At 48.2% G+C, this 15,094-nt stretch overlaps 2 protein-coding genes across 4 annotated transcripts in view; both read right to left on the bottom strand.

Annotated features, from left to right (window-relative positions):
- Positions 1-2,285: 2,285 nt before the first annotated feature.
- On the bottom strand, positions 2,286-6,214 carry LOC126642752 (cytochrome c oxidase assembly protein COX18, mitochondrial). Its single transcript, XM_050320624.1, has 6 exons — positions 5,947-6,214; positions 5,111-5,211; positions 4,756-4,919; positions 3,883-3,995; positions 3,423-3,533; positions 2,286-2,712 (listed from the first exon to the last, which is right to left on the bottom strand). The coding sequence occupies exons 1-6, from the start codon at positions 6,208-6,210 to the stop codon at positions 2,539-2,541; spliced, it is 927 nt and encodes a 308-aa protein (XP_050176581.1). The 5' UTR covers positions 6,211-6,214; the 3' UTR covers positions 2,286-2,538.
- Positions 6,215-7,683: 1,469 nt separating this feature from the next.
- The window catches only part of ANKRD17 (ankyrin repeat domain 17), a 69,116-nt gene continuing 61,705 nt past the window's right edge, over positions 7,684-15,094 (bottom strand). For all 3 annotated transcript variants that reach the window (XM_050320615.1, XM_050320617.1, XM_050320618.1), the window contains exons 29-34: positions 13,382-15,033; positions 12,225-12,422; positions 11,333-11,581; positions 9,450-9,625; positions 9,173-9,337; positions 7,684-8,278 (exon numbers count right to left, since the gene is read on the bottom strand). In XM_050320615.1, coding sequence (XP_050176572.1) covers positions 8,219-8,278; positions 9,173-9,337; positions 9,450-9,625; positions 11,333-11,581; positions 12,225-12,422; positions 13,382-15,033 — 2,500 coding nt within the window. In that variant the 3' untranslated portion in view covers positions 7,684-8,218. The remainder of the gene's footprint in view (positions 8,279-9,172; positions 9,338-9,449; positions 9,626-11,332; positions 11,582-12,224; positions 12,423-13,381; positions 15,034-15,094) is intronic.

Raw genomic sequence — 15,094 nt, 5'->3', positions numbered from 1 at the left:
AAGCCCCAATCCCTTATTCTCAATTTTTTTTGGTGATCCCTCACACTTGAAAAACAGAGCGAGATCCCTCACTCAGGAGCAGCAGCTGCTGTTGCTTAGTGCTATACACTGAGCTTCAGAGGAACAAGGTATTTTATGTACTGCTAGAAATCAGATCAGTTAAGAGCAGGTAGTCTAATAATATATATCAAGGGAATAAAGGAGGAGCCCTGCTGCCAGCTGGCCACAGGGCTGCACAAACGGGGGGCTTTGCAAAGACAACAGGGGATTGTCCTGACACCTGCCTGCTTCCCTTTGGCATCCTCAGCCACAAAGAGCGAGCGAGTTCTGTCCAGTGTTTTCAAGCTCAGCACTGCTGGACACTGGCTTACTTCAAAGGGGCACGGCAGCGAGGTGGAAAAGCAGTGTACACTGTGAGGGACAGGCTGATTAAGTTCTGAAACAGCATCAGGATGAAAGATAGGGAAAGAAAAATGTTTTAATCCCATGCCTGGATTTTAGAACCTGGCAGCCCCACAGCTGACAGGGGCTGGAGCACCCCCCTGTGTACAGCAGCACATTGAACAGGACTTCAGCACTGTTTTCCTTTCCACAAACCGTGGAACTGTGCCAAAAACCACTCTTTGCCCTCGAAAAAAATTCTTGCACTTCAAGGAATCCACCCCAGTTAGTCATCTTTGGATGAAGAGTTTGGATTCCCCAGTAAAACACCTCCACAGAACAAGCAGGTGGACTGGCAAGGTACCAGGTTTCCTGGCAGACAGCAGCACTCCCCTCCAGCACCCTGGAAAAGCTGCTGGATCACAGTGACATCTCACTACCCAATGGGACACCGACCAACTCCTGTTTTCTGCAGTGTTTCAGGCTAATTAGAGGGAAGTCAGGAAGGGAATGGACCTCCTTTCTAAGACCTCAGTTCTTTTATTACCGCTGGGTTTGGGTCATTTACTTACCATTTCTTTGTTTTTAGCAAAGCCAGAACAGGAAGCAAAGGGAAGAGGTGGTGACACAGTTAAGCCAAACAGAGCTGTAGATCACGTTACTTAAATAGTATGGTACCATTCACAAAGAATACTGCACAGGCTTTCTCAAGAGTGTGTTTCTCAGACAACACAGCAACAGGTTTTTAATGATGTCTCCTGCAGAAACCCTCCTCAGCCCTTCAACAGCCAAGCTCATTCGACCTGAGACAGCTCAGTACATTTTCCTTTGATCATTAATCGTAAATTAAGTGTGCAGTATGTGCTCTCCCAGCTATACAAAGGGAATCCAGCCAGGATATTTCAGCAATTTTGAGTTCTGCCACAACAGAACCCATTCAGGGAACTTCACTCATTTCAGTTCCAAGTCCATGCTCCCTCCTAAGTACCTGCAGTATTCCAACAACCCTCTTCCAGGTTCAGGGTTCACCTCAGATAATGCTGTAAGAAATCCACCTCCAAATACACTTGCTGGAGGAACCTTATTCCCTTCTAACTGGCACTGGCAGATCTCAGGTGTGGTTTTGTAAGATAAAAGGGTGCAAACCAAACATAAATAAACGGAGAACTGCAAATCTAACACCATTTCCTGCACTGAACGTTTGGTGTCCTGGCAGAGCTGTATTTTCAGCGACCAGTTTCACGGCCCTCTTCGTTCTTCCCAAGAAGGCTCAGGTTATTTTTTTACTACAAAAAAAGCTGTATCTGTTTTCTGCGTGCCCTGTTCCCAGGCTGAGCCCTGCTGAGGAAGGCAGGGGACTTCCCTCAGAGCTGCACGGAGCACCAGCTCCCTCTACTGACACTTCCCCAGATAAAAAGTCACTCCGCCTTTGCACCGTCTTTTCCCAACACCTTCAGCTGAAGCAAAAGGACAATATGACATTCAGGGAAATCTGTGACACCCTTAAAAAATTTAGAAACCATTTCCTACCTGTGATGTAGACCTGGAAGGGGCTTTATGGGGAAACGTGCCCACAGGTAAAGGACAGCATTATTAGCACGATGACATCTGCACGTTTTCTCCACAACTGCTGGTTTTAGTCAGAAACTATCTCTGCCCTATATGCACAGTTTCACTAAGCTATCACCACAACTCAAATAAACGCTTCCAATTCTGCATTAAAAATTCTGCTCCCAACTTTTTGTTAGTTTACATCAAAATATTAACTTGGAATATTTTAAAAACTTAAATAAGTATTTCATGATCACTTTAACAAAAAAAAAAAAAAAAACAACCAACAAACCAAAACAACCTCTTTACCTTTAGGACCTTACAGTAAAAAAGAGGCAGGCTTATATGACTCACAGTTTTATTTAACACTCACCTGCACAGCTCCTTACAATAATTCTGGAGACAAACCTGGATTATTGGACTGTTGGAGTTGCAAAACAAGCGTCCCTGAAACAAAGTTCCCAGTGCAGACATATCTGTGCAGACCAATCCCTCTCTCTGGCCTTCAGGGCTTTATTTGGAAAATAAATACACAGCACATAAGTACATCTCCGTTAAACAGCACTGCTTCGCTCCTGAGACAGCTCTTCCTGCAGCTCAGGGATGTCATTTCCTAAAGCCGTACTTGGCAGCCAAGGCAGCCGCTATGTCCCTGTAAGGAGTATCCGAGTCGGATTTGGTCCCTGGAATGCGGCACAGGCGTCGGAAGGCAGGAGAGCGCAGCAGGAGGTTGTGGGAGAGCCCCACGAGGCTCGAGGACAGCCAGTACAGCGCCATGGACTGCAAGGAGACAAACACAGCTCGCTCAGCTCCCTGGAGGCCAGGAAAACACCAGCTTTAGGCAGCTCTTCCCAAACCACAGCCGTGGGCTACCCCCACTTATTGACAGGAATAACCCACCTGAAACACTCCTCTCACTAACAATAATGGCTGCTGTATCAGATGTAACTGTCTGTGTCTCTGAACTCTTCTAGGGAAAAGTGTCATCTACACTGAGGCTTGCAGTTCATAAATTAAGGCATGTTAAACTTGTTTCCACTTCTGTAGTTCAGACTATAAACTGATGAGAAAACAACCAGACACTTTGTTCTTTGCTAAGAACATTCTGCAACAGAACACCTGGTAAAAATGAGAAGTGTTTGAAGAAAACTCTGGAAAATTTCCCCACTTAAAACTAGGCTGGTTTCCTCTTTCACTTAACAATCCCTTGCCTATATCACTTCACATAAAGTTTTTCTCTTAGTTTTGAGACCACACAAAGGGCATTAACTTGCTCTGAACGTCCCTCCAAGCTTGCAGATTCTTCCTTCTTGGACAAAAATAATCCAAAGGCATGAAGAATTTAAACACACTCGCAGACAAAACATCTGATTTGTTTTCGAGCAAACAGCGGCAGAAATACGAACCCCCTGAGGCATCTGGGCTGCCTTTTAGGCACCACAACATACCAGTCCCGGGTGAAGAGCCACGAAAGTCGCCTCAGTACTTACGGAGGGCACTGTGGCAGCCACAGGGATCATCACCACTGACACCACACGGAACAAATTCGTCACAAGCTTCTGGAACCTGGACACTTGCATTTTTTTTTGCGAAGCAAACATCTGAAAGAGGAGACATTCACAGTTATAAACAGGTTCTTCTTGAAATGACCAAACTGAGGGTTAACTCCCAGAAAGCTCCTTAAAACATCATTCTAAGAGAAATTTCAGTGAAAACTGAGTTTTACTGAGGCTCAAGTAAATCTGAGACACGTCACATGACAATTTGTCAGCTCTGAACAAGACACCGACACATTCAAATGCACAGAACAAGAGGCTGTTTTTCAGTCCTGCCCAGCGCCTTTAAAGCAGTGATAACCTGGAACCACCCTTATAAGTGGGTAATACTGTCTAAAAATTCTGTGAAAAGAATTATCCCTTTGCAATCCCCCTGTTTATTCCACCAGCGTACCTCCACTATCAGCAGATTCACCAGACCCAGGGAAACGGGCAAAATCCACGTGGAATCAGGCGCCGTGAGGTCTGTAAACCACAGTGCTCCTCCTGATGAAAACTGCTCTTGAACTAGAAGAAGAATTTAAGGGAAGTACAGAATTCAGTAGGATTTGCTGCCTCAAGCGAGCCAGAACTGTCCCATGCATTGCAATGCAACCATACAACTTTCTAGGTACATTCTATCGGCGTGATAAATACTGCTAAAGCAAAAATTTTTGGTTTAACAGATTTTAACAATCTGCTATCAATGCAAGTAAACAGGTGGGAGATACAAGCTGAGACCCAGCTTAGCTCTCAACAGCCACTGACAGGTAAACCTGCAGTAAAAACTGCTCTGATTTCAACCACCACTTTACAAGTCAATGAGGAAAATAAGAATGCAGTAGCCTACAGTGTTTATTTCATGTTTTTGAAATAATTATGTTTTTATTAATAACTGTGTAAACATTGTTGTTTAGAAGAACAAACTATAAACTCACCTCTAAAATAAATATATATATGTTTTTTTTAATTTAAAAACCATCACACATCCACCTTGTCTATAGTATTTCACAAGGAAGAAAAACCATGCAGATTAATAGTGAGTGTTCTGTGGCATGGGTAATGTTACTTGCTAAATAGGATTATCAGACTATGTTAAGTTTAAAACTAAGTTCGAATTATATTAAGTTTAGAAACTCAGTAGCTGACTTTTTATATCAGCTTATACATCCAGTTCAAGAGATTGTGTTCTGTAACCAACAGAGGGCCTGTGAAAACAGTAAGTGAGTAAAAAGTGCCAATGAAAGGGTGTTTAACACCTTAATTAACACCTGTCCATGTTAATCACCTTCTGAGCCCAGGGCACCGACGCTGCAGTTGCGCAGAGCCAGGGACACGCAGACCCACACGGGGATCTGCACCCACACCAGCAAGGTGGCTTTGAAGGGGTGGCAGTTGTCCCGAATGTACAGCTCCGTAACAACCCTCCGCAGGTTCTTCTTGAAGTGGAACCTGGGAGAGAGAGAAACAACAGTTCAGAGCTTTAAAATAAACAAAGTCTGAAAGGGGAGAGAGAAAATAAATTATAGGAGGGGAAAGAAAATCTAAGCTTTGGGCACAATGGCAGAACCTTTGTGGGCTGTTCCCTGCTGCCACCCCTCCCTCTGGAATGGATTTGTGAGGTGTGTACAATCCCCTCATACCTGGCCACCTTTTCAGACCAGCCCAGCTGCTTTCCACGCACTGACACTTCATAGCGAAGGCGCTCGGCGAGTCCTTTAATCTCGGGCTGCAAGTTTTCCAGCTAGCTAAAGAAAAGGAGAAATGTTTGGGCAAAGTTGCAGGCAACAGCCACTTCCTCTTCCCTCCTCTGTTATTAATTATCCCAGTGTAATTAAAAACCTGTACAGACATTAACCATATTCATTGTCACTGTATAATATAACTGAACAACCGTACAGATATTACCCATATTAATTACCGCTGTGTAATTTAATACCTATACAGGTATTACACACGGCTGTGAAGGACAGAGCATCTCGTGAATGTCTAGCAGACAAGGCAAGTGAACACCTTTCATCTTTAAACAATATAACCATGCGTAAATAACACTGGCAAGCGTAACAGTGACAAGTATTTACAGTAACAATCTAAGATACTGCTACATGAAGATAAAATTTTATTAGATATTATAATATCTAACCCTTTTTAAGAAGAAAATTGTTTCTATCCCAGCTGAAATCGGGGCAGTTCTTAACAAGCATCTTTTTGCCTTTATTCAGGACTTGTGACCGGCTACTTTACTTAAAAAACCCACCCACTTCAATGCCACCTCAATGATAATTAACAAAAGTACTTTAGAAACTCCGGTGCAATAAAATAATTGTTACGTTTATTCCTCGCTCCCTTCAGCCCCTCCCTCTACAGCTTCCCCCGCCCCTCAGAGCCCTCCCAAACCCAAAAAACCCAAACTCGCGAGGCCCGGTGCAATAAACGAATTGTTATTAAGACGCTTGTTGCTCGCCCCCAGCGCCCCCACCTTGGCGAGCAGCCGCCCCTGGTGCGCGGCCAGCGGGAGGGTGACTGCGGTTCGCAGCAGGGCGGCCCCGCCGGCGATGGCGGCCCACCAGGGCAGCCCGGTGGCCGCCTGCAGCGCCGCCAGCCCGCCCTCGGCCCAGTGCACGGGCTCGGAGCTCGCCGCCCACTCGTACCAGCCACCGTTCCCTCCGCGACCGACCGCTCCCGTCCCAGCTCCCGCCGCTGCCGCCGCCAGCGCCCGCGGGGCCCGCGCCAGCCGCCACATGGCCACCCACCCACCCACTCACACAATGTGCGCGTGCGCCGCCCACCCGGGGGCGGGGCGCGCGAGGCCGCGGCCGCCATGGCGGCTGAGGGCAAAGGGAAGGGCAGCCCCGGCCGGTGTGCCCCCACCCTCCCCGGTCCTGACCGACACCGCCCCTCTCGCCCTTTGTACCCCTTTACTCCCTGTCCTGGCACCGCAATTCCCCACGAGTCCCTCACCGGCTACCCTGCAGGCCCCTTCACGTACTGAAAGGTGCGGCGAGGCTCTCCAGGCTGAACAGCCCCAGCTTTCTCAGCCTGGGATCTGTATTCACGAGCGATTAATCATTCATGAGCAATTATTTGTTCCACATCAGCGGTGTTCTCCTGCCCAGCCAGGTTCTGAACTGTGTCTCCTCCCCTCTTGTGTGGCAAGGAGAGGCCTAAATACCTCTGCACCATGTTTTCCTCCCTGGGTCTGTTCCCTTTTCTCAAATAAAAGAGCACCTGCCAGCTCCCAGAAGAGCATGTTCCTTGGTTTATTGGACACATAAAAAGCATTATACTGTGAAAGAATTAAAAAATTATATCTGAGGGGAAAAAAAAAAAAAGTCCAGTTCCCTCCACCCAGGATTTCCCATTGTCCAGCCACAGTGGTGGCATCAAGCCTGTGGTGGCCCAAGTATGGACTGAGCTGTCAGGTTACCAAATCCTCTGGAATTCATGGTCTTAATCAATAATGAGTACTGGTTCTGAGTAGGATTAATAATCTCAAACAGCACTAAAGCCTTAAGCAAATGACGTAGCAGAAAGCTGCCGCTCACACAGCAGAGGGGAAGGACACAGTACGACCACAGTAAGGTGAGAGATGGAGTTTCAATCCTTTTCCTGAGCAGTTCTTCATTTCAGGATCCAGGTTGCTCCCACCAGATCTTCACAGGCTGTATTTGCAGCTGGAAAAAGGGGCTTGCTTTTATTTAGAGCACCAAAGGGACATGGGTATGTACAAGGCATGTGCCCATTTCAAATACCACAGTATGTAAAAGGCAACAGGGGTGTTTTTTCTGGCTTTCAAAGGAGCACCATAATAAAACCAAATAGTACTTCTTTAATTTGAGTTGTACATCTCCTTTAAAGACTAAGTGCAGGAACTGCAGGGGGATCTTGACTGGATCTGTGGCACTGCTCACCCAGTCTGGCCTCAAAGGACCCCCCCAGCCTTTACCTCCCAGTACTGCTGTTCACAGGTGACAGCTCCTGACAGTGGCTGTAAGGGAATTCCCACTTGGACTTTTCCAAATAAACCTTCACAGGGCTTATTCTGGAATAAACCCGCCTTTGGAGCTTTCAGGAGGGAAGCTCTCATTTCAAGCAGAGAAGTTATGTATTCTCAAAACAATCCAACACACATTTATTTGGGAAAAGCCCTCTGATAATGCCTGGTGGTTTTTTTTTTTTGTTTTCATAATGTACTTAAATTACACAAGTAGAAAAGTTATGCTTATTAATAGTTTAATGTATGAAGGAAACATCCAGATTTCTGAATATGAAGGTACATATCTCACATTAATTTAAGTCTACATAAAGTAGAGCCTCTATAACTGACATATTGAAATTTACTTTCTGCTTAGCCATTTGTTATGTAAACAATTGTACATTTATTTGCCATTCTAAAACTTCAGGATCAAGTTTACATAATTTTGCTAAATTTCTGTGTTTGCTCAGAAGCAGTTTACAGTACTAAAACCAACCAGCCAAAGAACAGCTTCAACAGAAAGTTATGTCAGAAAAAAAAAAAAAAGAGGAGGAAAGGAAAGAAGAAAGTCTAACTAAGTTGAAACATATGATGGTGGGGAATGGGTGGTCACAATGTTCACAGAAAAAGGTCAGTTAGTAAGTTCTTCTGCAAAAAGCCTACACACTTCAGTCAAGCACATCAGTAGAATGATCTGGGAGCACATAAACTGTTTCTGCCATTTGTGGTTTCCTCTGCAAAACAAGGAATCTCAAGGCCAGCACGTTGATCCCACTCAGCCCAGTTGGTTCATATGCACACTGTTCATGTGAGGTGTCCAAGTTCCAGTCCACACCTGCAAGAGACAGCCGCGTTAACTCCGCGCTCGGGGCTGCTCAGAGCAGGGCACGAGTCCCGGGGCACTGCGGGGCCCAGGGGGACTAACAGGACCCTCTGCATGTGCCGAGGTACCTGCAAGGCCAGTGCCCGAATCCCTCCAGTCCCAGAGCAAGAGACTCACCCTCCTCTTCCAGTTCACACTTGGTATCAATCAGTAACTTGTGTTCTGGCACTTTGTCTCCCCCCAACGCCCTCAGCTCTGGGGAAACCCAAGTCTAACCAGGTAAAGCTTTTTTGGGGGGACAAGGTTTCCTCACTGAACCGGAAACCACCTTGTTGTGGTCAGGAGCCACTTCAGAGCGATACCCGAGCTGTGGCCAAACCCCCTCTTCCACACACCTGTGGTCTGCCAGAGCTGAGAGCCCTTCCCTGGAGCTTGGATCATTCCCAAGCAAATTAAGCCCAGAAACATCTTTATTTAGTAACAGTGTAACAGAGCTCAGTGTCTAATTAAACATAAGCACAGGATACAATCTGACAAGAGCTACTGATGTTCCATTAGAGTATTAGTTGCTGAGTAGGAACAAGAGGTTTAGGAGAATTAAACCCTCTGCCTAAATTATATATAGTGGGCAAGCCAGGCAAGATCAGGGCAGCAAAGAGCTACTTACCCCCTTCCTACAGAGCTACTTGAGTCCCTTCCTACGAGCACTAACACAGTCAGGAGTCCAACAACAACCCCCTGCTGTTTTCCATTTTTGGGAAGGGAAAGCTTAACTAACAGCAAAAATAAATGGCTTTTCCTATCAAATTTTGCCCCAAAATTTGTTTTCCCAAATGCAGAACAGCACCGACAGGAATCGTGATGGTTTGGGGTAAAAAACACCGTGTGAAAAAAGGGAACAATTACCGTCTGAGGCCCGTTGTTCTCCGTGGAATTTGAAACCATCTTTATCAGCGAGTTCCAAGATGGGTCAGCAGCGTGAGGCCCGTTAAAGATGGGGCCTCCAGTACCATCTGTGATGGGGGCTACGGGAGGAATCATGGCGTTCCCATACACAGAAAAAGGCATTCCCTGAGGGCAAGGAAAAGCAACAGTCAGGACGTTTTCGTGGCCGCTGCTACCCCTGCACAGACAGAAGCACTAAGAGGGCTTTGTGCTGCCTTCTCAGGCCCAAGGTCATTACCCCGACTTTTGGGAAGTCCATGTATCCTGCAGGAACGGGCTGATGGAATGTACCGGAGGGCGTGACGATTCCCGTGCTGTCCCTCTCCATGGCTTGGTGTGAGAACACGCCCGGGTCAGACATGGGCCGGTGGATCATGTGGCTCCCCATCCCGCTGTGACACCAGTCCACTTTATCTGACGGCACAGAGACACGGCGTTATCCACACCACACCCCCTCCTCCTGCCCTTCCCAGCCTCAGCCGTGCCCTGTGCTCAGCCTGCAGCTCCTGCACCCACTAAAACTGTGGCCCGTGTGGCAGGGGAGCCCCACAGCCGGCCCCTGCAGCCCCCAGGCCAGAGCCCTGCGGCGGGGCCAGGAGCTGGGAACAGTTACCTGTGAGCAGAGCGCTGCCCCTGCCATTCTCCTCCAACTCAACAGCAAAGCTGGCTTTTGGGCTAACTCCCCCTCCTCCAAAAACCTCAATGCCTTGTGCCTTTGGTGCTGTGGAAAGGGTATATGTATGCTGTGAAGACTATTTGCCCCACTTCATTCCCATTAATTCCATTCTTCCATTAATTACTGAATATTCGAAGAGACAGAGGAGTCCTTTTGCAAAGCAAAACCCAAAATGACCAGCTCCAGACTTGTGCTCGTGTACTAATTACGTGAATTCACCAGGGGGAACTTGGTAGCAGTGCTACAGTTCAAACCTCAGACATTCAAAAAGCCGTTTTCAAAACAAAACTGTAAGGAAATTATATTTGGAGAAGGGATACAAAAACATTTCTGAGGCATCCTAATAGTTAAGAAAAGCCAATCCTGTTGTGAACTGAAAATCAAATATTCAAGTAACTGAAAAAAGTAGAAAGCAAGAAGCATTCTGAAGGCCAAGATAGGCACAAGGACAACTTTTACAGCCAGACAATGGAAACAAATATTCAATTTCTAAAGCCTTACCTGGGAACAGACCACTAGTGAAGTACAGTGGGGGTTGTATTTGGGGATAAACCCCAGGGCAGTCACTCAGTTAAAACCTTAAGCTGTCTGGACTCAGTCAAGCAGCAGAACAGGTTGCTCAGAGGGGCTGAGCAGTTCCCATTGCCATCCCTGCAGGTTCTCCCGGGCAGATTGGATAAAGCCCTGAGCAGCCTTGTCCAGCCTCATGGCAAACCCCGTTCTGTGCGGGAGGCTGACAGGACCTCCAGAGGTCCAATCCAACATGGTCTCATGATTCACACCTCCCCCACAGAAACTAAAAATCCACCTCAAAAACCCCCCATCAACATGACAAAAATTCATCAGTCTCCTCTAAGTTGCATCCGAGACTCCTGGTGAGTTTGCTGAAGTTATTAATAAATTATGAAACACTACATTCTATGTGACTCCAGGACAGCCGAGAGCTTGTGCTGGTAAAATGCAAGTGGCTGGAAAAAACAAAACTCAAATGTAGAACATTACCACTTTATAAAAGCACCATCCTCAGCACACAAAGCTCTCTCTTGGCTACAAATGAAATACTATCTCCTACTGTACAAAGCATCTCTTTCATCAACAGAAAAACCCCAGACAGTTATCCTAAGACACCTTAATTTCCCCTCTTCCTAAATCCAATCATCCTCACCCACTTCACCCTTGTAAACCCTGTGGGTTTATTTTTCCTGTTACTTCTTACTTGGAGTACCAGATCTTTGCAGCCAGGGCATTTCAGAACTGTTTTCTGAGACCTCATTAAAACACAACTAACTGGCCAGGAGGGCAAACAGAGGTCCCTGCTCCAAATCCCTGGGAAAGAGCACTCCAGTATTTTGAGGCACTCACTTCTGCATCATCCTCCAGCACTGGAGAGAGTCTGGGAACACAACACTGTGATCAATTCAAGTGCAGCTATGAACACCACATACCTTGACTGCCACCTATACCTTCGAAGGACCAGATCCCACTGTGTCCCACTGGAGCAGCCAAGTTGCTCCCAATAACAGAAGGAGTAGACGTTCCAGTTTGTCTAATACGTGCAGACCGTTCAGTCCCGATGGGAACAGGAACTTTTCTGTCCTGAGAAACATTACTGGGCTTTTCCGATCCCAAGGACACTGCTGAAGGGGTGGGAGAGGGTGCTCGTACTCCAGAGGACACAGACTGGGCAGGAGATTCTGCAAGGAGAGCAACAGGAGCGCTTAGTGGTGATAGCCAGATGCCACAAACCCAGCCCTGAACATCCAGCAACTGGCAGTGCGGAGGTGCTCAATGCCAGGTTCATCCAGCACGCACTTCAGGATAAATTTCAGTCTTACTTTCAGATCAGAGACACATTCACCATTGATTCAGTCCCTTATATAAAATGCTTATCGTGCCCTGGCAGCCCAGTCACTGCACACACATGACAAAACCTTAACTGAGCATCACTATCTATCAGAAACAAGAGGATTTGAGGATTCCAGCCACAACCAGAGCTGAAACAAACCCAAAGAAATCCATGCTGGTGTTGGGTTTATTTTTTTCCTCCTTTTTTAATTTCCTTTTTGAAATCCTGATTTGTTCCCTGTGGGGTTTATTTGTCACTATTTTTGCCAATAAATCAGGCTAACTTGTTCCCTGAATAAGCCAACACTCAACAGCTTCTTATTCTTTTGCCCAAAAAACTGCACTGCACAGGCAGGACTGCAGGGGCCAAAGATGCAGGAAGGCACCAGAACCCGCCCTAAGGATTTTCTCCCGGAATCCCTTACACAGTTGTGTGACACCCCTGTGTTTACAGGGCAGCTTCTCACCAGCTGCCTGCTGAGCAGAACTCACCGCTGGATGCTGATGAACACGGGGGCAATAAACTAAGAGGGGAAAAATGCTGTCTGTTAAAATTAGCAGCTGCAGGTGCTCCGCTGAGAGGTGCCCCGGGCGCGTAGATCTGCCCTCCCGAAAGGTTGGAGGCAAAGTTCCCCAGGTGTGTAGAAGAAGGTGTTACAGAAGCATAGGGGGAATCCATACTGACAATACCTAGGAGAGAAACAGGCACAAGTGACTCCCAGGACTCCAGCACCTCCCTCAAGAGCTTGCCCATACTACGGAAATAAGATGGAAAGAAGGAAAACTTTTATCCCACGCATTTTTTGGGGGGTGTGAGGGTGTGTTACTATTTTCCAAAGAAAACCGGGAGCCTCGAGTTTTCCATTTTGCAAGTCTGGACCGTGTGTGGCAATTGTGCTGTGCATACAAATCAAGAATGATTCCTATTTTATTAACACCAATTAGCCAAGATACTCAAAATACAAGATTTACTGCTCCTTCATGTCCTCTATCGAGGAAGAAAGAGGAAAATAAAATCTTAGGGATCTGAGATTGAGATATTTGTGTATCTTGTGGTTACACAGTCATATACCAACATGCTGAGAAGTATATTAAGCTGACAAAATTCAACGCCATCACATTCACAAAGCAGGAAAAAACCTGCTGTTGTATTGATTTATAAACAACTCAGAGGTCCTACCATAACAGGCAGAGATGGCCCAAACCACATCTGTACCTTCTGAAAGCTACGGAACAGGTTCTGTGACAACCCCTTGCCTCTGCTTTGGGCAGAGGGCTCAGTGTTTCCCTACAAAATTCAGGCAGTCAAGGAAATAACCTTTTTTGCTCAAATTCAGTAAGTTACAAGTTCACACTTGGAAGACACTGCATATTTTTTTGCAGCCTCAGGACATGTTACCACAAACCAGAACAGGTCTTAGGTGGTGGCAGGGAAGGGAGGTGGAAACAACAGTCAAGTGTTTTATTATCTCAGCTATCGGAGCAGAGCAGCCTGCAATGGCAAAAAGAGTGACTTTTATCAAGCTCATCAGCTGCCACCCAGTTGTCAGATTTGAGAGGGGACACTTAAAAGGAAAATGAGCTCTACTTGGCTTAAAAAAATCCAGAATAAACTGCATTATTAAGGCGTGGACTCAGAACGCACTTACCTGAGGGACTTGGAGCCGGCCTCTGTAACGGTGGCCTAAAACCTGGGGCTTTGGAAGTGTCAGACTGATGTAACGGATCTGAGTTTGGCAAAAATGAGGACTTTGCGGAGAGCATGGATTCTGGTGGTGTCTGAGATGAAACGACGGACCCACCCCAGAAGGCATGAGCAGACGTGGGGCTGTTCTCAAACAACGTACTAAAGGGCCCGAAAGGCAGGGTAGCACTGAAGTTGTTCCCCATGGGCTTGTTCGCCGGGTGGGCCGAATTCTGAGAAGCACTTTGTGTACTTAAGGTAGAAGGAAGCTGCACTGAAGAAGGAACACTGTGGGGCCTTTTGATGTGGTTCACGTTGAGGACTGCGACGGAGGAGTTCTGCACAGGAGCCGGATTCTTGTGGACGCTGCCGGTTGCGTGGACAGGCGGTCTGATGGTCGGGGTTTCCATCTTGGCTGTGGGCTGGGCAGACCCCACGGACGCCTGGGACACGGGGTAGGTCATCGGGGCGTTGGTCGGACCCGTCACGGGAGCGGATGAGCTCGTCGCTGCTAAATTTGGAGGCACAACCAGCCGAGGATCTGGAGCGGGAACCTGAGGTTGCTGGAGAGGGGGCCTGGCCTCCGGCAGAGGAGCTCCCGGGGGCTGCTGATGAGCGGGATGCACGGAGGAGCCGCCGGTGCCAGGGTTGGGCTGCCTGCTGCCGCTCGAGCCGCTCGCTTCCGCCGCGGGCGGGCTGCCCGCGTCGGCGTCGGACGAAGGCGCGCCTTTGTTGGGAGAGGCCGCGGCCGCGCGGTCGGAAGGACTGCTCCTGGCGACGCCCGCGGGCTGCGCGGGAGGAGAGGGAGACGAGGGGGAGGAGGCGGGGTAGTGTTCTTTGGCAGTAGGAGTCGGATACGTGGCGTTGGTGGGCGCCGTGCTCGCGTTGCTCGCCGTGGTGGTCACGGTGGTCGTCGTGGCGTTGGACGTCTTCACGACCGTGACGAAGAGCTGTCTCCTGACCGAGGGGGAACTCGGGCTGCCGCTCGCGGAAGAACCAGGCACAGTGGAGGCCACCGAAGTGGTGGTCGCCGTGGAACTCGTCGTCAGAGAACTCGCGGGGTTCCCCTGAGCACCGCTGCTGTTCTGGCTGTTGTGGCGAGGCACCATGTGAGGTTTCGGCGAGTTCGTGGCTCTCGCGGGGCTCAGCGGCCGAACGGGAAACGGGCCCCACGTGGACTGGGCTGGTGGGAAAGTACCTCCGAAGTGCGTCATGGGCAGCCGAGGAGGACGGATCTGCTGGAAGGTCTGAGCGGCCAGCAAAGCGTGTGCAAACTGCGGAGGAGGATACGCCAGCGGGAGGGACACTTGGAAACCGGGCCGCACGTTGTTCACAGGGTTCTTAATGCTCTTGTGAGTGGAGGCTGAGGAGATGGCAGGCACGGAGAGGGCGGAGGCAGGCTGGGACGCCGACGAAGCAGCTACGGTGGTCACTTTGATGCCCACGAGAGAACTGTTAGCAGCTGTAGTGGTGGCAGGCGCCGAGGACCCCGTTTTGGAGTTTGCGGTCGAACTTTTCAAACGGTTCTTTGGAATAAGTTCATCAATTTCCTTATCCGGATCCTTAATCAGAGCATTGATCAGCTGCGTGGCCTGCCTGGTTGATTCTGTGCCACCCCTACGAGAAGGAAGGAAGGGGAAAGCGCATCTAAGCATTTACACACATTACGGCCAAGAAC

The sequence above is a fragment of the Myiozetetes cayanensis genome, unplaced genomic scaffold (assembly GCF_022539395.1).
Source record: "Myiozetetes cayanensis isolate MyiCay16 unplaced genomic scaffold, myiCay2020 scf24, whole genome shotgun sequence".
Taxonomy (NCBI): Eukaryota; Metazoa; Chordata; class Aves; order Passeriformes; family Tyrannidae; genus Myiozetetes; species Myiozetetes cayanensis.
The sequence above is the reverse complement of the archived record's forward strand: the minus strand, read 5'-3'. Positions and strand labels throughout refer to the sequence as shown.